The sequence below is a fragment of the Grus americana genome, chromosome 13 (genome assembly GCF_028858705.1).
Source record: "Grus americana isolate bGruAme1 chromosome 13, bGruAme1.mat, whole genome shotgun sequence".
Taxonomy (NCBI): domain Eukaryota; kingdom Metazoa; phylum Chordata; class Aves; order Gruiformes; family Gruidae; genus Grus; species Grus americana.
Window position 1 is genome coordinate 12,827,501 of NC_072864.1, and position 25,285 is coordinate 12,852,785.

General features: G+C 39.9%; 1 protein-coding gene across 5 annotated transcripts in view; it reads left to right on the forward strand.

Moving 5' to 3' along the window:
• Positions 1-18,836, forward strand: part of TSHZ3 (teashirt zinc finger homeobox 3) — a 66,131-nt gene extending 47,295 nt beyond the window's left edge. For all 5 annotated transcript variants that reach the window (XM_054840888.1, XM_054840892.1, XM_054840891.1 and 2 more), the window contains one exon: positions 13,513-18,836. In XM_054840888.1, coding sequence (XP_054696863.1) covers positions 13,513-16,712 — 3,200 coding nt within the window. In that variant the 3' untranslated portion in view covers positions 16,713-18,836. The remainder of the gene's footprint in view (positions 1-13,512) is intronic.
• The last annotated feature ends 6,449 nt before the right edge of the window (positions 18,837-25,285 follow it).

The following is a 25,285-nucleotide window of genomic DNA, read 5'->3' on the forward strand; positions in this document are numbered from 1 at the left end:
AAAAAAGCCATAGTCTGACAGAGATTTTTGTTTTAGCCTAGCTGTACGCAGTCCTGTTGGAGCATTGCTTTTGTAAGCTCTCCCCCTAAGAACCCACAGTTGGTTTCTCAGAAGTTAGTGGAAGACTTGCCGCTGACATCGATAGGTCAGACAGGAGGACTGGAGCCTGGGTACGCAGAAACCACAGCACAAATATTTTTCCCTGGTGACTCCTGGTAGGAGTTTGAGTGCAGCCAGGCAGGCATGGCCAGTGGGTCAGAAAGCAGGCAGGAATCGGTCTGTCCGCACCTGACGGCAGCTCGGACGGGTCTCAGGTCGGTACAGCACCCAGCACAGCACAGTCATTGTGGCTACCGGTGTTTGCCAGGTGCTTCTGTCCTGCGCTAAGAGCTGCTTGGGGTGGGAGGGCAAGGGCAGGATGAAAGGGCTGCCTCTGGTTTCCTTGCTTTGCAGAGGAGGGCAGGGTGGAAAGCCTGGCTGCCACCTTCCCAGCTCTCTGGTCAGTCGGTGTGGAGGGATACATCCGACTGGGTGTCTGTGCATCACGCCTGATAACGCTGAACCGACCTCACATTTGTATTTTATTATTACAAATATTTGCATTTGACTTAAGAAGTGAATGACATGTAATGCCACTTACCCGCGTGATGTGAATTAGGGTTGAATTTGATCCAGATCCTGTAGCCTGAGCTGTGCTTTCTGCCAGGTTAGTTTTAATACGTGGGGGTTTTTTAATCTGAAAACCCGTGGTGCTTTAGAAGCAGTAAGAGCATCTGGACTCTTTCCCCCTTTACAGGCAGGTAGAGCGAGCGTAAGTGTGCTGCCTACAAGGAAAGCGGTGGAAGGACCATAAATTGATCCTGCAAGTCATGATCGGGGCTTATTTTCCTTCCTTTTCCTCTAAGCCACAATGAATTCCTTCTGAAAGGCAGCTCACGCTTACGCTCTGTCCATTTTTATGCACGCTTACTGTTTTACACATCCAACAGGGTTATGTATGCTTTTTTAGTAACGCCTGCTGAAGCATGGAAAGGATCAACATTTCATTTTCATTACATTTCATTTATTTCTCTATTTTGGAGGAAGGGTTCCATAAAGTATAAGATAGACATAACTAAAATAAGTTTCTCCTGCAGGTGAAAGGTATTGGTAGTTAATGTGACTCCTCATAAAGCAGCTGAATTGCAAGTTACAATCAAAGATTTAGAAAAACTGTCTGCTTGATAATGTCTTTTGCCATCATAAAATGCAGTCACACAATGACTAAAAGGCTAAAAGAATGGCCAGAGAAAGACACATCACCCGTTTGCGCTTAGTTTGAGACTCCTACAAAGGTGTAACTTGAAAATACCTATGTTGGCTATGGGAACATGGAGATTGCCCTCTTACGTGTATATTTAGTCTTCAGTTATATTATTTCAAATGTTATGCAGCTATAATGGCATGAAAGAGATACCCCTACCTGATGCAGAGATAGCTATTACATCATTGCTGCTGTAATGCTCTGCTGCAAAAGGACTTTTTAAAGGATTTCTAATGATAATGAAAATATTCTGATACAGCATTAAGGATTTTGCTACTGAAATGTGTTTAATGTAAATATGCTGTCAGATACCCTTCAAGTAATTGACAAGAGCAGATGATTAGCAGTGTTCTCAATAGTGTTTTTGCATAATCTTACATTTTGACAGAACTCTTCAGCGGCTTTTTATTGTCAGTGCTCTGCAATCAGTAATACTTTTTCCTTGACATTTACTTTGTCATTATAAATCTTGTAAGTGGTCATTTAACTTGTTCAGTATGCATGTAAGAATATCATTACTAACACGTTTGAAAAAATGTCTTCCTGTTGAGGAACTATTGTGAAAGTAAACTTAAAAAAACCTGAAATGAAGTGGGTTGATGAGTGACTTTACGAAATAAATACCTGTCTGTGAGCATCTTCTTGCACATTTCAAGGATGATTTTAAAATCACCTTCTTATTGAACATTCACATACGAGTCATCAAATTCAACGCGATTGTTGCATTTTTTTTAATCTGGTATTTTTTAAAATTTAATACTATTGTTCGGTTATGATCATTTACATCTAACTGACCAAAATTAAACTCTTATGATCCATAAGCATTTATAATTACATACTGCATGTAACGTTAATAGTCAATATAATAAACCTTCATCTTTATTGAAGCATCTCTTGTTTCTACAGCAGTTCTTTAATCTATCTCAATAGATTTCTAGTGTACAGCTCATATAGATTTGGTCAGTGACAAGGGTTAGAGTAGTCTTGTAGAACATTTACTTGTAGCTGTGAAAAGCCCACATTCATCAGAGGATTAGGTCGATCAGATTGTACCAGGATCAATGGAAGGACTGTGTGATCCCTCTTACGCTGTAATGTGTTCACCTTCTTTGGCGAGAATTCACATACACACACATTTCTCTGTCTTAAAGCCATTTATCTCAGAATGTCAAATTGCAATAATTAACCATTATTGATCTTAAATTCAATTAACTTCATTAACACAGGTCATGATGAGGGTGCTAGTAAGGGAAAGGCTCTTGACAAGTGTCTTTTCTTATATGACATTGAATGTTCACAATCATGGCTATAAACTATTCATATTGTGCCACAGAAACATCTTTTAAAAATGACAAGAGTTTGGTTGGTGGCTCTGAAGCGACATTTTAATCCCCTCCCCCTCATCTTCTCGTTCTCAGGGTTTTCCAGCAAATTTTCTATTCAGGAATCAGTGAACCATTTGTTTCCAGCACATTATCGTAGTGTGGTATTATAGCAAAACCCACCTATTCAAATACCCTTCAGTTCAATAGCTAGTGCTAGATAGAGACTCGTTTACAAAAGCGTATATTAGTATAGTTAGCAAATGAGTGAAATGAATATTCAGTGCTTCTTTTTGCTATACATACAAAACAAGCTGGGGCCATCTCGTAGAGGTAATCCTTAGAATCTCTGCTTTCTCCAAGTCTAAAGATTCATATTGCAGTCAATAGTTGTTTTTCTTAAATGAGGGCTGAATAAAAACTGTGAAAGGACACAAAGCTTTGTTGGCCCACAGTGAACTTTTTTCATGGAGAAACTTCATTATAAGTACAAGTTCACAATAGCTGAAATTGTGATTGAAATCATTTGGATTTCTACTATACCATTCATACAGTTGTATGGAGTTTATTGTAAGGAGGCACTGCAACCAAAATAGCTATTGAAATTACTGTATAAAGGACTTCAATGGGAATTTCAAGTTTGCAAGAAAAATGAAGGATCAGGTTGAAGGTCTTTTGGTACATTTTGAATGTCTTAAGTAGTCATGATCTTTTACAAATAAATCTCCAAGTAGAATGACTCACTGTAATATATTGAAGCATTTTAGGTGAAAACTTGATTTTTAAAAACTTCACAATGAAGGCTGCAGCTCCAGAGATGTGTGTTAATATTAGTACAGTTAAACACAAAGCCAGTGTTCTGGTTACCGTAAAACTTAGAAGATGTGGACAGATTAGGAGCAACCAAAGATGTGGGAAGATTACAGAAAGTAAGGTGTACATTTTTTTTTTCTTAGTCTAGAAACATGCTAAACTGCAATCAGAAGCCTCTGAGAAATGTGGATAAAGAGAAATGACAACATCGGTTTTGTTCAGAAACAGATTTCTGTGACAATTAAATGGTCATTTTGTCACTACGTTTGCTATTTCCACTCCACTATTCAATGCAGTTACTGAAAAGAGGCAGGGCAGAAGCAGAATGGTTTGATTACTGCATCTGAAAAAACTAAAGTTCCCTTACAACATCTGTTTGCTCAGTGAAGGATTATAATAATTAAGAGCTATTAGAGCCATATTGAGAACTTTTATGCTCATGCCTGCTTATCCTGGAGTTGGCTGTGAATCTTGTATTAGTTTGTTGAATGCCCTATGTGGTTTTCGGTGATTAAAAGATGCCACCCAAATGCTGATATCAAGCAGAGATTGTGTCACTGTGTGTTTTAGTACCAATTCATACAGAGAATTGGCTTCATCTTACCAGGATGTTGATAATGACTTTTATTAAAAAAACAAAACCAAAACCAAAACAAAACAAACAAAGACCAACCAAATATTTTTATTCTTTGAGGATTCTGATAAATATTTTTGTCCATTTGAGGAAATGGTAATTCTGTGCTTAGAAGAATTCTAGAGAGTCCAAAAAAACCCCCCCATTTTGCCTCACAAATCAAAATTAGGGTCAAAGCATAACATGAAGCTATCTTCTCTGCTTAGGAACGTTTATTTCCCACTGTAGTACGTGCTTGCATGGAGTGGGAAGCTCTAACAAGTCTGAGTACTTCACACCAAGCAACTGTCTTGGAAACCAATGGAAAACCACTTTTGTCTTACTTAGAGTGGATCACATTTATTCATGATGAATAATTTATACAGCAAATGTAGGTGGTTTTTTTTTTTCCTGTTACTAATGCATATACTAATTGTATTTGTTAAGTTTGTGTGAAAGTTTTCAGACTATGGGGCTGCTTGTGAGCTGTTTATTTCAACAGTGTGTGCCTGGCTTTTGAATCGCTGGTGGTGTTTCCCCTTCATGGCTGGTTAGCTGGCCCTTAACCTCCTGATGGGTAGTGAGGAACTCCTTCAAGTGATGTTCATTTGTATCTCTGGTGTACTTGGAAGCAGGGTATCCTTTTCCCGGGAATGTGGAGGTGTGGGGAGGGAAGGAGGAGGAAGGTTCCACATGAATGTTGATGAAACAGGAACACCAAGACCCTGAACTGACTCAAACCGATCAGCAGTTGAGAATTCTTAATGGGTGCTCACGGTCCCTGTTACTCATTTGCCTACTTGATCTAATCCTGATGGTGCTTGTGAAAGGTGGTTTATGTGGTGACAGGGAAGACCAAGAAGGGTTTTCTTCTCCTTTTTCAACAGGAGCAGCCATAAATGCCAGGCTTATGCTCATAGGGGCTGATAAAATCTCTACTCCTCCAGAGTGCAAAGGAGGAAGGAGATTGATTCCACAAAATACGATAGCAAGAAAGGTCCTTCTGTCGTCATGGGAGTCTATAATGTTTCTCAGCTCTTCTGCTTGATTACTGTGATCCTGCATTGCTTCTGATAATCAACTGTGGGCACACACAGTGCAACGTGAACCGTTCCCCAGCTTCTCTACAGCTGTGGTACTTTTGGGAGTCTGTTGTATTGTGGATGTGCAACTGCAAATTTAGGATAAACCCCATAAAAATCTATTTTTCCTGACTAGGCATAGTCTCTGAGCTGTTACTCCTGTGAAGTTTTTCTCATAAGCGTGTTGTTCACTTCTGACTGCACAATAATGACATCTGAAGGCAAGTTTTGCGTGAGGAAGTGTCTTTAAAAAATTTATATGGTTTTGTTCATTATACATGGGAGTACCTTGGACCTTGGGTCTCAGTTAAAGTTTTTTAATCTTCAGATCCCTTTTTGTCAAGAGCGTCTTGTGGAAGGCGGCAGATGAGCTCTTCAAGCGGGACAGATCTCAGGCCGACCCTCGGCCAACCCCACCCATAGAAGAGTACACTGCAGTGTGATAGGATCATGTGCTCTTCTCCACGTTAGAAAGAAGCAGTGTTATGTTTCACGGGTGGATAATTTGAGCAGATTTTAGAAAAACCCTGCTCAGCAGGTTGAATTCAGGGAGTTTAGGCCCCGGGCAGAAATCAAGGCAGAGCACAGCTTTGGAGGAGAGAGGCATGATCCATCATGTTACATCTCCAGCGCAGTTCTGGTAGAACAGGTGTTCACAGCATACCTGAAGTCCTGCTCTGCGCTTGCAGCAGAAGGCTCTTTGGAGGAGAGTTGTGACAATATGACTTCTTACTTCAAAAGCCTTTTCTGTTTTCCCCATTGTGAAAATAAGTTTGCTGGCAGTCTGCAGATTCAGCGTTTATTGGATCCCAGCGGCTTGGCTCAGAGGAGATTTGTAACCGCAGGCTCTGGGTTGTGTACAGTACATGGACCTGTGGGTATTTCACTGCGTATTTTATCCTTAATAATTACTGAAGATGAAAACTGGCAATTATTTTCAATTATACACATATATTGTACTCACATAAGTACGCTGTGAAGAAGCATAGGAACAGAAACACAAACTTAAGCCATTTTCTCATGTTTTGTGTAAATAGCTGAATAATATATATTAACCTTCAGGAGTTACAGGCTCCTTCACTTGTCTTCTTGTTTGGCATTACACAAGTAATTTTTAACTTTTTTGGATTTCCAGGTTCGCAGGTATAAACTGCGGATAAGAATGTTTCTTCCACAGGGTTGCTGTGAAGAATAAAAGTCATTGAGGCTTTTGCACACCTCAGTAGAGTGATGCTTGTCCAATAGTGCCAAGTTGTTTCTAAGCCATCATTTAATATTACAGCATCCTGTTTTTTTCAGATGTGTATTTAATGAAGGAGATAATACATAAATGTGAGGTTTGCACGGGAGTTTCTCATTTAACAATCATCTAAACCGTATTCAGTTTCAGAAAAACGAATGCCTTATCAGAATTGTTAGCAATTTTTGAATGTTTTCTCTCTCCATTTGTAGGTGGTCTGTATGATAATTTTCATATGGCAGCATAAAGTCTACAGTGAATAGGAGATCTGAATCCTGTACCCTCCTTTAAACTACACAAAACCCAGGGGAGTTTGGAGTGCAGTGACATGAGGAAAAGGTGCCTTCTGTAGACTTGCTTTGTTCTGCACATAGATGGCCCACACTTTAATAACATACACACTCATTTCTTGTTATCATCTCTTCATTGCGTATTCTTGTCCATGTAATTCTCAACTCTTAACGCTTATGGATGATTTGAGCTCTCTGAAGTTGCTCCAAATGTAATACCAGTCCAGGATGCTGGATTAGAGCAGCTGGTTAGCTTCCTCTGGCCTATTTGTGAGCTCTCCGTGGCAGACAGCTGTGGTATTTTCATGAAGGGACAAACACGAGTACACTTCAAAGTTTCTAGTGCCTAATGATAGCCACCCATTGGACTGGCATGCTATGTCACATCCATCCACGCTGATTCCCAGTAACTTCATACTACACTCTTACCGGCATGAAAAGGCTGCAGATTTATCAACATACAAAAAATCTAGCTAAACAAGCATTAATCATGCACATCACATCGAATTAACATGTTCAAAATTAATATTCTTGACCTTGCCAGTGGGCAGAATAATCAGTCTTGCAGTAGGATCGTACTCCGGTGAAGGTACCAGCGACTTCAGCCGATGTGCGAGAGAAGTACTGACCTCTCCACTTGGAAATAACATTTCTCTCCCATAATAGACAGTCCTGCCTCTATGAAACAGAACCTTTGACCTTTCTAACAGGAATAATGTCCCTGTCAAGGTGCTGGGTAATCAGTATTGCCATGCCTGTTTAGAGACACTGTTGTCATTTGCCACTCTTGTAAACAGGGCAGCCACTCCTACCTCCCATTTCTGTCGCCTAATGAGGAATATGCTAACGTCTCTGCCAAGTAGTGAAGTCGCAAATACAATTTCAGTTCCATGTGAATTATCAGTCAGTCTCAGTATAGAAATAGCTCATGTTGTGGGTGAAATGTTTGCCTTTCTTCCTGTAAGTGGAAGGCCTGCGGAGTGGGAGTTTTCTAACAGACTAATATAACTCTTTTATATGCCTTCATTTGCATTAGGTCTTTGATTGACTCCATCCACCGAGCTGGTTTTCTCTTGCCTCTGTTCATTAATTTTGTGAGTGAGGTTCATTGGCACAGTCAAATCATCTCCGTGCTGCTGTTTCTCTGTTGGATTTCTCTGGACTTGTGCTCAGACTGAGCCCCCTCTTCGCTCTGAGTGGCCCCACCGAAACTGGGGACTCTTTGGGGTTTTTTCATCGATTACTTAAATCTTAAAAAAATAGTCTGGTTATTTCTTAGGTGGCTGGCATCTGCTTTAAAACAGAACAGGAATGATATTTAGGAAGCAGCCCTCGCAGCACTGTGCTTCAGTGGGGGGAGCGGGGGCGTCAGGCTGCAGAGAGTTTCGCTGGCCGGGTCCTACTCAGTGCTCCACTTTATGATCTGTTCTCATCCTTCTTCCCGTTTTCTTTTTCACTGGGAATATCATATTCATCCCCTAAGCATTGGGAATGTTCCTGCTCCCGATCCCTTTCTGCTGCTCTCTTTTTTTTCAAGTGTGAAATGTATATGGGTTCAGGGTTTTTAAGGGTCGGGAAGATTTTTTTTTTCAAGATGCACTGAAAGTCAGATGGTTTGGGAAATGACCCTTAGTATCACACAATGATTTCAAACCGTGCATAACTAAATAATAAAGCTGGTTGTAATTTTATTAATAAAAAGCTTTTTGGTTAAAGCCAAAATATTTCCAAGGAACTCAATGGTTTTGATAAACTTTTGTAGTTCAGCATTTTTTCATGTGAGAAGAATATTTGAATGTTTTGGTACTTTTTCAAGCAAAGAGCTTATATACCAGTTTAAATATACCCCAGTAAGCTAATTAAAATAATAGAAAAAGTCTTGGTGAAAAAGCATAATTAAAACAAGACATTTCAAAAGTATTGAAATGAAATATTTGGATAGATATGAGCCAAAATATATGGTCTCAGATGCATTTTTCAGGAAATAAGAGAAGAATTGTGCAATTAATTGGTTTTTGGAGAACAGTAAATTACGCCTTTATTGCTATGGTTTTGTATTTCCAAACAAACTCAAGGAGGTGTGTGTCTGACCTTATTACTGGGTGGATGTTGCCGTGGAAGGGATGAAAACCATGGGATGTTTTTCCTCTTTCTGCTGAAGAGGACCTCTAGCAGTTGGGGTTCGAGCCGGTAGCTGTTGTGCTGGTGGGCATCGCAGGAGGTTGCTGAGTTTGGCCCCGGACATCGGCAGAGTCACAGCTGGTTTAGCTGCACGGGGACTTCCTCTGCCTGCAGAAACACAGTGGACTGGTGATATTTCTCTGCTCTTGTACAGTAGATCTCTGGTGTCTGTGTAGAGCCAGGTATATGAGTTTATTAGTGTATATACAATATGTAGATCATTTTGGGCAGTGATGGATCACAATTTATTTCCACTGGCAAAGAAATGATCCATAGCTCAGTTGTGAAGGTAATTCCCTCTTGTGTGGAAATGAATTGCATTATACCACAGCTTACTGTTATGTATTGATATCAAATGTGTTAATTTCATTATTACCTAGCAGTTTAGTTAATAATTATAACAAATATTAATGAGGGAACTGTCTGTTCTCGACCCCTCTGTGGCTGCACCTGCAATAGGTTTCTGAATCCCTTTGATATTCTCATCTTCTCTAGAAACTGAGAGCCAAACCAGGGAACTGCTCTCCATTTTTTGTCAAATACTATGTCACAGTGACACCATTGCTCAATGTGCAGGCAGTTTCCTGTGGGTTATGGTGCCCTGTAAGATGTAAATGAAAAACTTTTTCGAGAACTGTAATTTTATTTTTTTTTTTACTCTGGAAAAACAAAAACCCCAGAACCACCTAATTTCTTTTCTTTCATTTCCATTCTTATTAACTTCTTCTGCCATTAGAATTGCCTTTAAAATTGTTTTTTTTCCCTCAGACTTCACTGTCGAGGCATTGAAGAACAGTTTTACAGATGCCCTGCTGTTTCAAACATTTACTCTACACTTGAAAAATATCAAACTACGAGTCTTTTTTTAATAAGAAGGAAACGGCTGAGTAACGATGGGCTGGAGACAGTGCTTCTTAAAGACAATCTCTTCACCAGGCAGTGAATCTCAATGAAAACATTTTTTTACCATCACCTCCTGATTTTATTCTCCGCTTTCATAGTCTTTTTGCTCTTCCTGTAGGTACTTGACCAAACAAGAAATTTCTCTGCTACGGGCCTCCTTGTCCTTCTTTCTGTTGCAGTGAAGCTGTTACCTTCATCTGTACTCAGACAGAATATAGATCATCTCTCTCCCTTGAGCAAGATCCGGTGGGGCAGGGAGGGATCAGCGATGCCCTCGGCTCCTTCCCACAAGTACCTGCACCGAATCCCGTACTCCCTGCGAGCATGGGACTGACGTTTGGCCTTGACCCTCTCTCCTCTTCTGTCCCACATGCCAGTAACAACTGAGTTGGGTTTTCTGAGGAGAAAACACATCAGCCACCATAAAGCTACCTGTAGTGATATTGCAAAACCTTTGAGTATGCCCTGAGTCTGCCATCGCAGCTTGGTCCAGGACTTGTTGGGTTGCCTTATATTGCCCTGAAGGCAAGCGATGAGGTGACCGGCCCTTGGAATAAGGAATTAGAAGCTACAGGCATAAACTCCAGTTTAGATGTTGTTTTAAGTCTTTGACTAAGATATTTCCTTGAGCCTCCTCATCTCTTGCATAAATCTTTGGTTGAGGAAGTTGGGGGTAATGCTGTGTTTCATCCCCTATCTTCTTTGTGCAGGGGAAAGAGCAGGAGTCGTTCAAACTGTCAATTTATCGAAGTTGCAGATTGCCAGGTTAAATTCCACACTCTCGTTTGTGCCTCGTTTCCCACATTTCTGGATCAAAGACTGATGTCACAAGTTGGTTTCACAACTTGAGCTTAGGAAGGAGAACAGCTATAGAGGAGGCAGCTCCTGGTTAACACGCAAATATGCTTGATAGTTGGTGAAAAGGGCAAAGAAAGCATGAAAGGTAAATAGATTTACATTTAAATGAGCCGCATGCTGGAGGTTTTCCCTAATGTAAAAGTCACTGTCTAAAAAAACTGTGAATGTGACAATACAAGTGTTTCAGTCCAAACAAAAATCATAAGATTTTAGCAGTAAGAGAAATAAAAATGTAAAGAAAAACACACTAATTAAGGGCTTGGTTCTGTGACCCCTGTTCATGTTGGTGAGCACCAGTCCCCAGGAGGACTTTCCGTGGTGTGCAGGGACGGAGCCCGGGGCTTTGGTGGGTGATGTGGTGGTGGGAAGGGGTGGCACACGCTCACATTAGCACTCAGTGGACAAAAAGAGCAAAAGACAGGTACACTTAGAGAGTGCTTTTGTGTGCCATCTCATCCCACAGGTGTGAATGAGATCTTTATAAAGCAGGCAGTGTGGCAATAACCTTGGATTTTCTTTACCTCGTAAAAAGGGGATTATTCTTCAGTTTCACAACAGAGGCTAAGGAATGGGAGTTGTAAAAGAAAAACTGTTTTCACAAGATGGAAAAGCAAAAGGGTACATTTGCTTCCAAATCATAGGTTTCATGCTGTCATTCCTTCCTCCCATCCTTCCTTATTCATATCACTAGGATATGGCGTGATTGAGAGAGAGGTAGTTGACAGCCAGTTGTTTATGCATTATCAGTAGTTGTTTAAAATTTTTCAGCTTTAGAGAATAATTTGAACTGCTTTGGTCTCCGCAGAAGTTTTTGGTAGAGTTCAGAAACATGATGGAACAAATAAGATGAAAAACAATCTGTACCATCCATAGGGGAATGAAAATATTGAATGAAATCCACCTTGTTTGATTCTTTGCAGTGGTTTCATTGCAAGTAGTTCCAGGATAGGCACTGGTCCTTACTACGAATTGCCGACACGACTGTAATACTCATAAAATAATTTTCAAAAGCATAAAATAGAGCAAACCAGCACAGCTCTATTTCATTGGAGTACATATACTTGTTAAGGTCTGTTCTTTGTGTCAGCATCTTTGAAACATCTTATCATAAAGTTTTTAACTTAATTCTTTCAAACTACATTCTCCCAAATGTTAAAAATAGGACCCTTGCTGCATGAATTTTCTGCATTGAAATTATCTGAGCCGAAATATTTAACCCCTATTACGTGTTGCTTTTATGTGATATGTTTGTGCTTTCAAAGGTGTAACTTCTATTCTGAAGTTCAGATTATAACTTTACATGCTTGGAGGAAGATTCACTACCATTCATCCGTGTGAAAGAACAGTAGTGAATGTTTTGTATTACCTAACTGAATGAAGAAATACTCCATGTGAAACTAAAAGCCTGATTTCATTGTTACTTTAAGAGTTGTTTTGTCTCTTGTGGTTTTCAGATAACATTTAAACATACTTTCCGTGAAAGAAGTTTGCAAGGTTCAATACCATATATGTGATATCTACTATACTGTTCTCCATTTTTCACTCTGTTAGTTAAAGTAGGTCTTTTGGGGATGTAAACTATTATCTTCTCTGCACTGTTGCCTGAATAAACAACCTATAGATTATTCAATGTGTTTAAGGTACAGATACCTACACATTCCAGATGTGTTGCAGAGAAGGTCAAAAGTCAAGTGTCTTCAACCACAGAGTCTACTGGAAGTGCATTTTTTTTCAAAGTTTATAATTGTATTTGTGAGAGATTGCAAGTAAATTTTAAATTCCACTTAATACAGAACAGTCATGTTCTAGTTTTGCTTTCTTGCTTAGCTGTAAATTAATGCATTATATAGAAATAGATCATTTTGATCAGTTAATGATCCCTCTCTTAATGTTTCTGTAGGTTTCTTGCCTAAAGGAAAAACTTAGGTAGACTTAGCGTATGTAGAGTATGTGCACAGAAGCACTGTGGAAAAAAAAAGTTTTGTTTACTGTCAGTTCCCAACTATCCTATTCAGGAAGAGTATCTTAGATTTACATCACCAGTTGCATTACTTGAGGGAGGAAAAAAAGACAGGATCCCTGTTGGGTGTCCGTGTAGCTTATGCTGAGTAAATATTGACAAAGTAGTCTAAAGAGCAAACACTTTGACATTTGTAAGGTCCACTGGAAGGTCTTGTATATATTTATACAGCAAGAATGAGTGCAGCATACCAATTTTCTTGAACTAGCTCCTGACATAATTCTGCATGGGCTTTCTTGTTGAGAAAGTTATGTTTAAATGTGAATGGGTCATTTGTTACACCAATAATGAATATCCTCAAATTGCTCTTAGTGAGTTGTTTCGAAAGGTTGCATCACGTCCTTTTACCATCTCCTCCTCTAAAATATGATACTATTAATAATGATAACTTAAAAAAACCCCTCATTTTTTATTATTATAACAAGGGATTTTTTTACTTTGTAGAAATTTTTTATGTTTATTGTACTCTATATTTATTAAAGATTGAGTCTCAAAACTGTAATGAGCAAAAAATGCTTGCTTAATTTAAATTGTGAATCTGTCTGTTAAGAAATGCATTAGGGGTAGGAGAAGCATAAGACATATTAATTGACAGACAGGAACTGCTGTCTCTGAGGTTGATACAAGTAATTTATTACTTTAGAAATGAATGCCACCTCCAGAATGTGCTTCATTAATTTCAAATTTAGTTTTAATTTCAAGCTGTTGCCCCTTGAGAAGAATAAGGTGGCAAATTATGTTTGAAGAGCAGATTTTTTTTCTTGCTCTGAAGAAACACTAAATTTTAACTGTTTGATTTTACAAATAAGTACACTTCTTTGGCTAACACACTTAAGCAAAAGTATGATCAGCAGATACTAACTTTTATTTTCTTTTCTTCATAATAGCCTATGTTTCAGACGAACTAAAAGCAGCAGCACTGGTGGAAGAAGATGTGGAACCTGATGAAAATGCAGTTGATGGGGAGCCTTCAGCAAAATATGCATGTCCAGAAAAAGACTTCAGTAAGAACTGCCAAAGCTACCAAAACTCTCCAGCAGCTGAATTTTCTAGCCATGAAATGGACAGTGAGTCACATATCAGTGAGACGAGTGACCGCATGGCAGACTTTGAGAGCAGCTCTATTAAAAATGAGGAAGAGAGCAAGGAGGTTTCAATACCACTGGAAGACTCTACTGTATCTGATAGTTTAGAACAAATGAAAGCAGTATATAATAACTTCCTCTCCAATTCCTACTGGTCCAATCTCAATTTGAACCTTCACCAGCCGATCTCAGAAAAAAACAATGGTAGCAGCAGTAGTAGCAGCAGCAGCAGTAGCAGTTGTGGAAGTGGCAGCTTTGACTGGCACCAGAGTGCTATGGCTAAAACACTGCAGCAAGTTTCTCAGAGCAGAATTCTTCCTGAACCGAGTCTTTTTAGCACAGTTCAATTGTACAGACAAAGCAGTAAGCTTTATGGCTCTATATTTACTGGAGCCAGTAAATTCCGCTGTAAAGACTGCAGTGCTGCCTATGATACTTTAGTAGAATTAACAGTGCACATGAATGAAACGGGACATTATCGAGATGACAACCATGAAACTGATAACAATAACCCCAAAAGATGGTCCAAACCTCGCAAACGTTCTTTGCTCGAAATGGAAGGGAAAGAAGATGCCCAGAAAGTATTAAAGTGTATGTACTGTGGTCATTCATTTGAATCTCTTCAGGATTTGAGTGTTCATATGATCAAAACAAAACACTACCAAAAAGTGCCTCTGAAGGAACCTGTTACACCTGTAGCAGCAAAAATTATCCCAGCTACTAGAAAGAAAGCGTCACTGGAGCTTGAACTTCCAAGTTCTCCAGACTCCACAGGTGGGACGCCAAAAGCAACAATCTCAGATACCAATGATGCACTTCAGAAGAATTCTAATCCTTACATTACGCCAAATAATCGCTACGGTCACCAGAATGGTGCCAGCTATGCCTGGCACTTTGAGGCGAGGAAATCTCAAATTCTGAAGTGCATGGAATGCGGAAGTTCGCATGACACTCTGCAGGAACTCACAGCTCACATGATGGTGACGGGACATTTTATTAAAGTCACCAACTCTGCCATGAAAAAAGGGAAGCCAATTATAGAAGCCCCAGCGACACCAACAATAACGTCCCTAGTAGATGAGAAAGTCCAGTCTGTGCCACTAGCTGCCACCACTTTTACGTCTCCTTCCAATACACCTTCTAGTGTTTCCCCTAAATTAAATGTTGAAATAAAAAAAGAAGTAGATAAAGAAAGAGGCATTGCTGAGGACAAAATGAAGGAGAAAGAAAAGCCAAGTGAAGATGAGGAGAAGTATGATATCTCCTCAAAATACCATTACTTGACTGAAAATGACCTAGAAGAAAGCCCGAAGGGGGGATTAGATATATTGAAGTCTTTAGAAAACACAGTTACATCAGCTATAAACAAAGCCCAGAATGGCACGCCAAGCTGGGGTGGCTACCCCAGCATTCACGCTGCCTATCAGCTGCCTAATATGATGAAGCTGTCATTGGGTTCATCTGGGAAGAGTACACCATTAAAACCTATGTTTGGAAACAATGAACTAGTGTCACCGACTAAAAACCAGCCCTTGGTGTCTCCACCAAGCAGTCAGACCTCACCTGTGCCAAAAACGAACTTTCACGCCATGGAAGAATTGGTAAAGAAAGTCACCGAGAAGGTGGCGAAAGTGGAGGAGAAAATGAAAGAGCCTGAAGGAAAGCTTTCTCCAATGAAGCGTGCGACGCCTTCGCCATGCAGTAGCGAAGTCAGTGAACCCCTTAAGATGGAGTCCTCCAATGATGGTGGCTTTAAAAGTCAGCAGAACAGCCCAGTCCCTCAGAGAGATGGTTGCAAGGATAGTCCAACTGTAGAACCTGTGGAAAATGGGAAAGAGCCTGTTAAGTCCATTGTAAGTTCTTTAAGTAGCAGCACAGCTATCATTACCGACCACCCTCCCGAACAGCCATTTGTAAATCCATTAAGTGCACTGCAATCTGTCATGAATATTCACCTTGGGAAGGCAGCAAAGCCATCTCTGCCCGCTTTGGATCCAATGAGCATGCTTTTTAAAATGAGCAACAGTTTGGCAGAAAAGGCTGCAGTGGCCACCCCACCTCTACAGTCCAAAAAACCAGACCACTTAGACCGTTATTTTTATCATGTCAACAATGACCAACCCATAGATTTGACGAAAGGCAAGAGTGACAAAAGCTGCTCTTTGGGTTCAGCGCTTTTGTCATCCACATCGACATCTTCTGCATCTTCTTCATCTACAGTGACAACAGCAAAGACATCTGCAGTCGTGTCATTCATGTCAAACTCGCCGCTACGCGAGAATGCCTTGTCAGATATATCTGATATGCTGAAGAACCTGACAGAAAGTCACACATCAAAATCTTCCACACCTTCCAGCATATCTGAGAAATCTGACATTGATGGTACCACAATAGAGGAACCAGAAGAGAGTACACCAGCTCAGAAAAGGAAGGGACGTCAGTCTAACTGGAACCCTCAGCACTTGCTCATATTGCAGGCCCAGTTTGCAGCTAGTTTACGGCAGACCTCGGAGGGGAAATACATCATGTCAGACTTGAGCCCTCAAGAAAGAATGCACATTTCCAGGTTTACGGGACTTTCAATGACCACAATTAGCCACTGGCTAGCCAATGTGAAATACCAGCTCCGAAGGACGGGGGGAACTAAGTTCCTTAAAAATTTGGACACTGGGCACCCAGTGTTCTTTTGTAATGACTGTGCTTCACAGATCAGAACTCCTTCAACTTATATCAGTCATCTTGAATCGCATCTGGGTTTCAGGTTAAGAGACTTGTCCAAACTGTCCAGTGAACAGATTAACAATCAGATAGCACAAGCAAAGTCACCGTCTGAAAAACTGGTGACGTCCTCTCCAGAGGAAGATATCGGAACTTCTTATCAGTGCAAACTTTGTAACAGGACTTTTGCAAGCAAGCATGCTGTTAAACTTCATCTTAGTAAAACACATGGGAAGTCACCAGAGGATCATCTTCTGTACGTTTCGGAGTTAGAGAAGCAGTAGCGTTTGCTTTTGATTAAAATAACTGTAATTTGCTTTGAGGAAAACTGTCAAAGACGCCTTAAAGCTACTGTTTAGTTCTTGGCACATCTTCTTATTTTAACTCCAGAGTCGCTCTGGGCTGAACTGTTTTGTATAACTGTACAGTGTTTAAATAGAGGTGCATAATCAGCTGTTGTTACTGGTAAAATAATGAAGGTTAAAATGCAGTGGTAAGTGTTTGGAACTTTGTGTAAATTGGATTTAGTTGCTGTGCATCCCTCTGATGCATCAAGCTGCATGCATTAACAGACAGTTTAATTAAGCATTTATAACTACTTCTGGTGCACTTTTTTCATGTGACCTAAGTGTGCTGGTATTTCTCACCCTATAATCTTTAGCCCTCTGAGTACTTTGAAGCACTTTTGCATTAATTTGGTAAAAAATGTATGGATATGTTTTTTTTAAACCCTTACCAGCTTAGTTCCGATTACTAATATGAACCTCCATTTATGCAGAGGTGTCTCACACCTTGAAATTTAAAAATATAATTTTCACATTGAAACATAGATGTATATATTGTATAGATTTCAGAATCTCTTATGGAAAATGTGATTGTGGTTAATGCCATTTTCTTTTTCTTCAGCATTTTTAGCAACAGTGGTTTTTGTACCTGATAAGCCCCAGGTATAAACTGTACCTATATATAGTGTATATGTCATTTTTTTTTAGATCTAACGGTTTTTTCTTTTAACATTCAAACATTGTAAATTATATGATGAAAGATACCACAGATAGCATTTATAAAGTATTCAGAAACATTATTCTTAAAGCAAAGTATGTTTTGTTTTGTTTTGCTATACAGTACATCTATATTAATAGAGGTTCATGTTTAAATTATACATATTTATTAGTGTTGCTATCATTTGTTTGGTTTCTTTTTTTAAACCGTCTGAAGAAACAGAAGCCATGGACTGCTTTCCTGGCATGCATTCTAACTGTTTTGCACAACATGACTTTTAAAGGTATTTATTAGTAAAAAAAAAAAAAAAAATAAAAAAAAAATAAAAAGAGAAAAGTCAAAATAAACTCAGTGCTCAAAGGGTTAAATCTATTTGAAAAACTTGTACTGTATTTCCTAAACATTGATAAAGCCTTTAAAATGTTTGTACTGTAATACTTTGCTTAAAAAGTTATGAGGCATTCTGTGATATAACCTCTTTTACTTATTTATAAGCGCTCTTGGTTGTTATTTCCTATTGTAGAATGCCTTTTTATTTCAATTGGTAACTTTCTGTTTTGTTCTGCCTAATTATTCTCCCAAGATTCCATACTGCAGCTTTATCTTTAGGCATATGAAAGGTAACCCGTGGTTACCAGCACACTAAGTGATTCTGTTCGTCTCCATTTTTGGCAGTTAATTTGCAGAAGTAACTGACAGCTGACACCATATGAGAATCTATGTATAAAATATTGGCATGTAAACAGCACAGACACTGTAATGCACTCTGTGCCCTGTTTTGTTGTTGACAATGAAGCACCATTATATGACTCTTCATATAACCTTTTTTTCTACAGCAGCATTAAAATTGTCTTTTTGCTATAATTTTGTGTTGCGTTCACAATTATGTCTGAAATGTGCTACGACTAACGAGCACATTAAAATTAAATTGTATGCTATCTGTTTATGACTGAAGCTTGAGTAGGTTTCTTCATCTGCCAGGTGCTGGCAGTCAAAAGCTGCACATAGATCACTGGAGTTTCAGTGAACTTTAGCATTTAAAGAGCAGGGTAGCGCTTATTCAAAGGCTGCATTAACGGAATTTTTTCCCCCCAGAAAAGATAAATGAGCCTTCTGACTCCTTTTTAGACATCAGGTAAGGCTGACTGCGAAGACGGGGTTTAGAAGCAACGTGTGGCAAAGCCAGTAGGTGTTCTGCTGTGCCGCGGAGTCAGAGCCCGGCAGGTACCGCCACTGGCGCGCGTTCCCCCGAATGTATTGAGCAGAGCCTGCAAGCTGCACCGGTGGGTATTCCACGGCTTAGAGAATCCGTTTGCATCTTCCCAGCATTTTCAAATGACGGGAGTTGGAACCTGAGGCTGCTGCCTTAAACTTTGGGATTTCCAAGGGAGTCCTCTTACGGCCCTTCCTGCTGTTGTACAGCGTTTGCAGAGAGGGGAAAAGGAGATGAATGAACACATGCCAAACAAACGCAAACAAGCAGGAGCATTTATATGATAATGACAGACTTTTACTGGTGTTGAGAGGTCATCCCATCAAAACCATTAAAAACAATTTGCATCTCCGAAGCACCTATGTTAGTATGCGTGTAAATAATGTCTTTTGCCAGTCAGGTGAACTCAGAGTCTGGAGATGGTTACACGGGAACCAAAACCACCATTACGGCACTTAAGAATCATGTCTAAAGTAATAACTAGCATCCGAATGTGAAATGTACAGAATTACCTTTCTTTTTTTAAAAACCCCACGGTCTTGCAGTAAGCGACTGATTAAATTGTCCTTCCTTGTCCTTCCTTTTCCTTCCTTTTCCTTCATCTTTCTCTCTAATTGTAAAGGCCAGTACCAGGACTTCAAAACTGCAAGGGAGTGTTCTGTTTGTGGTATAGCGAACGCTGCTAAGCAGACCTAGTGACTGGGATTAATGATTAGGGCTCTGGTTTTTTTCCTCCTCTTTTGGCTCACAGTTGTATCTGATTTTAAGGTCATTTGTGTGTCAATGTTTATGGCCTCAGCTCAAATTCCAGCAATAAAATTGCAGCATGCCGTTTTGCTGGTTGACGGTACCATCCCAGGAGTCCCCCTTCGTTAGGGGAGGCAACCTGGCCAGCTGAAGCCTTTCGTGAAGCTGCCCGGGTGGCCGTCCACATTTTTTGCAAATAGATGATCTCAATCTAAATGCAGCCAAACTTCTTACCTCTACAGCACAGAATTCCTCCTTTGAAAATTGTAACAGCTTAAATATAGTATTTGGTTGCAAATCAGAAATTCACACATAAGGAGACTGGCAGATTATTGCATATATTGTCAATCAATGTATTTTTAAGATGCACCATTGACTTGTAATGCTAAAAGCTCTGCACGCAATACTGTTATCTGGGACAGGGGAGGGAGGAAAAGCAAGAGACTACAGAGTCTTCTGCAGTGTTCCTTCTACTTAAAATACGGAGAAGAGGTTGATGATTGCAAACATCTAATACCACTGACGCAACTGCACCTAAAAGTCAGTTCCTGGGCATGACCTACCTCGGTCTGAATGTGCAGCGAGGAGACGGGCCGGGTAAAAATTCAGGGAGCAACCATATCTGTTAGTGGGCACCAGAAATGACTTTTTAGTACATTTTTTTAAAATATGCTTGCAACTTTGCAAACGAATGGCTAGTCAGGATCTGCATATCCCAAATTTATTAAAATAAAGTTCAACTTGCATTTCAGAACCTCCAGGACTGGCATACCAATGTGATTTCACATTATAAAGAATTTAGAGAATCAATGAACTAGAATAATGTTCTTTCCATCCATACACTGATACGTATATTGGCATGGTAACTATTAGTGCTAACCAAATCACCAACCTAGCTATGTTAAGGTAATTTTTTTCCTATTAGACAAACATGAAGGTATGGATGCAGGATTTTAAAATATGCATCTGAGTTCTGACTTTTGCTTTGCATTTGATATTTTATTTAGAAATATGCAGATTGCGGGAGAGAGAAAACAAAATGTCTCAAGAAAGAGTTTAAAAATGAAATTGTGATGGGGTGGGAAGAGCTTTAAATCACAGGTGTATAAAGGTGACCCTGGTCTAACCCCACCCAAGTAGTGGCTTGTTGCAGCATACTGTATATCTTCCAGCCATCACATTTACGCAGTATCTTAAAATAACATTTGTGATAAATGTGCAATTTAACTAATTTATGGTGCTATGATGTGCTCAGGGCTACATGCAAGATGAAAATCTTAAATGGAGCTTGAACAGCTCACTTCACAACAAGAAATCAATATGCCAGATCTCAGAGAGCTGTTCACTGGAGTCAACATTTAGCCAAAAAAAAAAAAAAAAAAAAAATCAGTGAATGTATCTTTAAGTTTTAGTGAGTAAGAAATCTATAATTAACTGAAATATGACTTTTAAGCTAGTGTAAGGAACTGTTTCTGAAACCGAAATCTTTCTGGAATCTTCATTACATTTTATTTTTGTATTAAAATCAAAAGTATATTGTTTTAATTATGCTGTTGCTTTTGTGGTAAGCACTACGTGCAATTTTTTATCCAAACCAAGGCAGATTAGTGTTATCAATATGGGAATTGTCTGTTGCATTTTAATATGGCTATGTATCTTGCTATATAAAGCTAGACACAGATATGACTCTGCATTTTATAACAGCAAAAAATTTGGCTGTACTTTGAGATTTAAAAAAATACTGGCAAGTATTGAAGGGAAGAACCTTCTTTAATTTCGCAAGTTCTTATTTCAGCTACAAGAGAAAAAAGAAGTAACCGTGATGCAAGTGGAATAGAGGCAACTGGTAATAAAGCTAATTTAATTACTAAATTTTGTATTTTAAAATACACCTCCAGAGCGCCTTATATATTTCCTAGAAAAATAGCAAATTATTACAATTATTTTTACCTGCTTTGTTTGAGTAACTTTTTGTTAGAAGAATGTGTTGGAGCTTTGCTCTGTACCCACACTGCTCCACAGAGCTGAAATACAGGAGAAAATGGTTATAAAACTAGAATTTGTCAAGCAAAGTGGGGGGGGGGGGGGAGTTTCAAGATTACTCAATTTTAAAAAGTCACTGAGTAGTCCTCATAGCAAAGGATGAAATAGCTCTTAATACTTGACTGGACAGTTACTGGTTTAGCAGTGGAAATACAAGTGTGTAACTCCCTTGGGTATTGCTAGTAAATACATAAAATCTCCAGCAAAACAACCAAACCAGTAAATTCTCTTCTCCTGGGACTTTGTGCCAAGATATGCCTTCCAGCCCTTGGTTGACCTGCTGTAGGTAAATGAGAGAACAAGAAATAATTATCCTACTGCCATCTCGGAATATGAAAGCATCTCTGTTGTTCGGGGTGTGGTAGCAGTGAATTTTGTTGAGTTTTCAGTAATTATCCTCTAATAATGAAAAGCTTGTCTATGGTTAAGACTATGATACTACAGCCCTCGTTGAAGAGTATTTGCATAAGAAGTCAAATTTTTACCGGTGAAGGAAGGAAGAATCAGGGTCATTTCTGGAAGGGAGCAGAATTATGTATTAACGCATCATTATACGTGGCTGAAAGCGCTGGACTAAGCAGTGGGGTTACCCTCTGTTTGCAGGCCTTGGTTCGGGGCGATAATTTTAACTAAATGTTCAGCATGAAAAAGATGACTGAGTTGCACTAATACTTAGCTTATGTGCCGTATACACAAAGACAGCGGTGGTGTTACATAAATTCCTTTTTTACGTGTAAACCCAATCTTCTTTTATACTGAGTATCCAGCTGATGTTTCGGGGTAGGATTTGGCTGGTTTGTTTGTTTGATTTTCAGCAGTATATTACGACATTTACGTGGGACACATTAACTTCCTCGGCAGCTGTTGCTTGGTTCGCTTCGCTTTATTTATAGCTCGAAATGCACTTCTGGTTAAATAATCTTTTAAGAGAATTAAAATCAGATAGACTTTTTGGAATGGATGGGTATGTCCAGAGCACTCACCAAGTCAATATATATAAACTTTATTGAAGTGAAAATACGCAACTGCAAATCATACTTACTTATATACCAATGTGCCTAACTTTCATTGTAGGAGTGTTTAAAAAGTAAAATTAAAAATTACAACCTAAGCCAGCTATGCCAAAAAAAAAAAAAGAAATTCTTGAGTAATAGCATAAGATGACATTCCTCTATATTATGGTTTTAAAATTCTTAGCCTGTTTCAAGAAATAAAAAAGGTTGTCATAAAGCAAGCAAAAAGAAGTAAGAAATGGCAGTGCCAGTCATGGCCCCGCTTCCCAGCCGGGGGCGGGTGGTGGAGCTCTGCTCGGCTGCTGGCGATGCCGTCCATACCCACGCCGAAATGATTATGTGCCCCTTGCGTCCCCCGCTGGGATTTCCTATTGTCACATCCGGGCGAGGACGTGCATTTCTTCCCTGATATGCTTAAAGTCTGCAAGCGGCACAGTGGACTTTGTAAGCAAATAGCGAGCTAATTTTCTGATTTCTTACCTCTCGATGCCTGAGTTAAGGACTTTGGTCGCAAGGGAAATGAATTTCAAATGATTTGGCACTGTGGCAAAGCCTGTATTAGACCTGTCAGCCCCATTCACTCCCTGTGGAGAAGATAGTGTCCATCTTTATTTTTTTTTTTATGTATCAAAAATATAAATGGAGAGAGGGTAACTTTTAAACTTTAGTATAAATTAACAATGAAAAATACTTCTTTATTAAGCTTCAACACATCACATTCATTCTTGCACGGTAGGAAACTGGGGACATGTTTATAGCCATCATAATTGTGAGTTAGTGACCTTTCTAGCCAAGTGAAATGAAATTACTTGAAAATGGAATTCTTTTTAATTGGCGCATTTGTAGGTGGTGGGGAAAGGAAGGGGATTTGCTGAAGCGCGTATATGATATAAAGCCTGCGAGGAACTGCAGGAAAAGCCTGAAGCCTGTGCTCAGACGTAAACCTGTGCAGAAGGGAGAATGAGGTAGGTGTGTCAGGAAGCGGAGTCATATTCTCGGCTTTTTTTTTTTTTTCTAAACTGGAGGTACAGTCACTGCAGTTACGCCTCAATGACCATGAAACCGAGTCGGCAGAAGCTGAAGGACTCCGCTCCTGAAAGCCTCATCAGGACTTGTCATCGCTCTAATGAATATCATTTAAATTGCTTTGTATATTGGTGGAGTTTGGATGTCGATTTAATTTGTGCATGTGTTTGAGTTCTTCTGCTTGGCTAGGCTAACAGAGAGCAACAGCCTAATGAAAAGTGAGTTGGTGACAGCGTGATGAGCCCCAACCCAATCAAATGTGTTTGAAGGGCTGTTTTGACAGGGATCTTAAAAGTAGATCTAGAAAAGAGGAGTAGTGCTTCAGTTCAGTACAATTGTTTCAGGCTAAGATTACTGCTTTTTGTACTCCCGAATGGCTGAAAATTTTCTCCGCGTGCTCTGGCTTGTGCTACAACATGAATTCATCACAGGATTGTGTTTAGAGGAGCCCAGAAGAATGGGCTGCACCTATTAAATGTCTCTGGAAATGACTGGAGTTAAAACACGACTTTAAAAAAGTCATTATTGGGGTACACCAGTAATTGGGAAGCAAGGAATGACTTCACCTGGGGTTTCAGTGGGCATCTCCATCTCTAACGCTGCATTGCACGGGGCAAACAGGGAGAACAGCCGCAGGTTAACACTGGAGGGCAGGGGCCAGCTGGTCAGGGCCAGCCGTGGACTTCTCCACATTAATTCCCATTTACTGTGCCGGGAAGTTGAGCATGCAACGTCGCAGAGCTGCAGAGAAGGGCAGAGCAGATGGAGAAATTCTGTAAGATGTATTGCAGTGCTCTCCAGGTATTGGGGATAGTTTGGGGACAAGAAAAAGAGACAGCAGGGATTTGCGTTAGCTGTGGGGAGGGAGGCGGGTGGGACAAAGTCCTTCGCCGCCGAAGACTGCGGCTGTGCGGCACGGAGAGAGCAGGCTCCCCGGAGGGCACAGCCTGGCTGAGAGGAGCGGGGCTTGCCCTCTGCCGAGCAGGGAAGCTTCATCTTCAGGGCGGCTGGGACACTGCCCTCAGCACACCATAAACTTAGCGGAGTTACCATACTGGTGGCATAGGCACGGTCTCCAGGGGGATTACTAGAAGTGGGTAGAATAGCCACATCAACCCTATAAATTATACTAATTATTCCAATCTCTAATAAAATGTTCGCTTTTTCCATTTTATATGAGCATTTGGAAGATGAAAGAAAAATATAGTCTTGATTTTTATTTGCCACCGTGAAGACAAATCAATTTGCAAACCAGAGCTGCTGTCAGAAAGGGGAAATACAGACTAGCACTTCATCGTCTCTGAAGACTACAGAGCACTCCTACGCAGTAGCCTGCACTTCACAGTGCTTCAAAATGGACACCAGGAGCCTCAGCATTACAAAAAAAAAAAAAAAAAAAAGGCAATTTTAAAATTTCACATGAAACCCCAAAAGCAAAAACAAAAAAGGACCACAGGAGGGAAATTGAGTTACAAGAAAAATCTACAGTCCGGATACTCCTATCTAAGAGATGATTAATACATCAGATAAATTGTTCAGCAATGGTTCATGCAAACAGACCCTCTATAATTCTGCCAAAGTCAGTGAGATCAATGTGCTCTGCTGAATGACTGTGGCACTGACCACTCAAAAGAAAGCACCTAAGGGCAGCTGTAACTTATGCTGATTTCATACCCCCCATGATTTCAAAATATATGCGATTCTCCAGCTCCCTCTGAACCGAATCCATGTATAAACCTCAGAAGCTGCTTGCTCCTGTTTTGGGGGTGAACGTGATCCTTTCCTTCTTTATTGGCCCAGATTTTGTAAATGC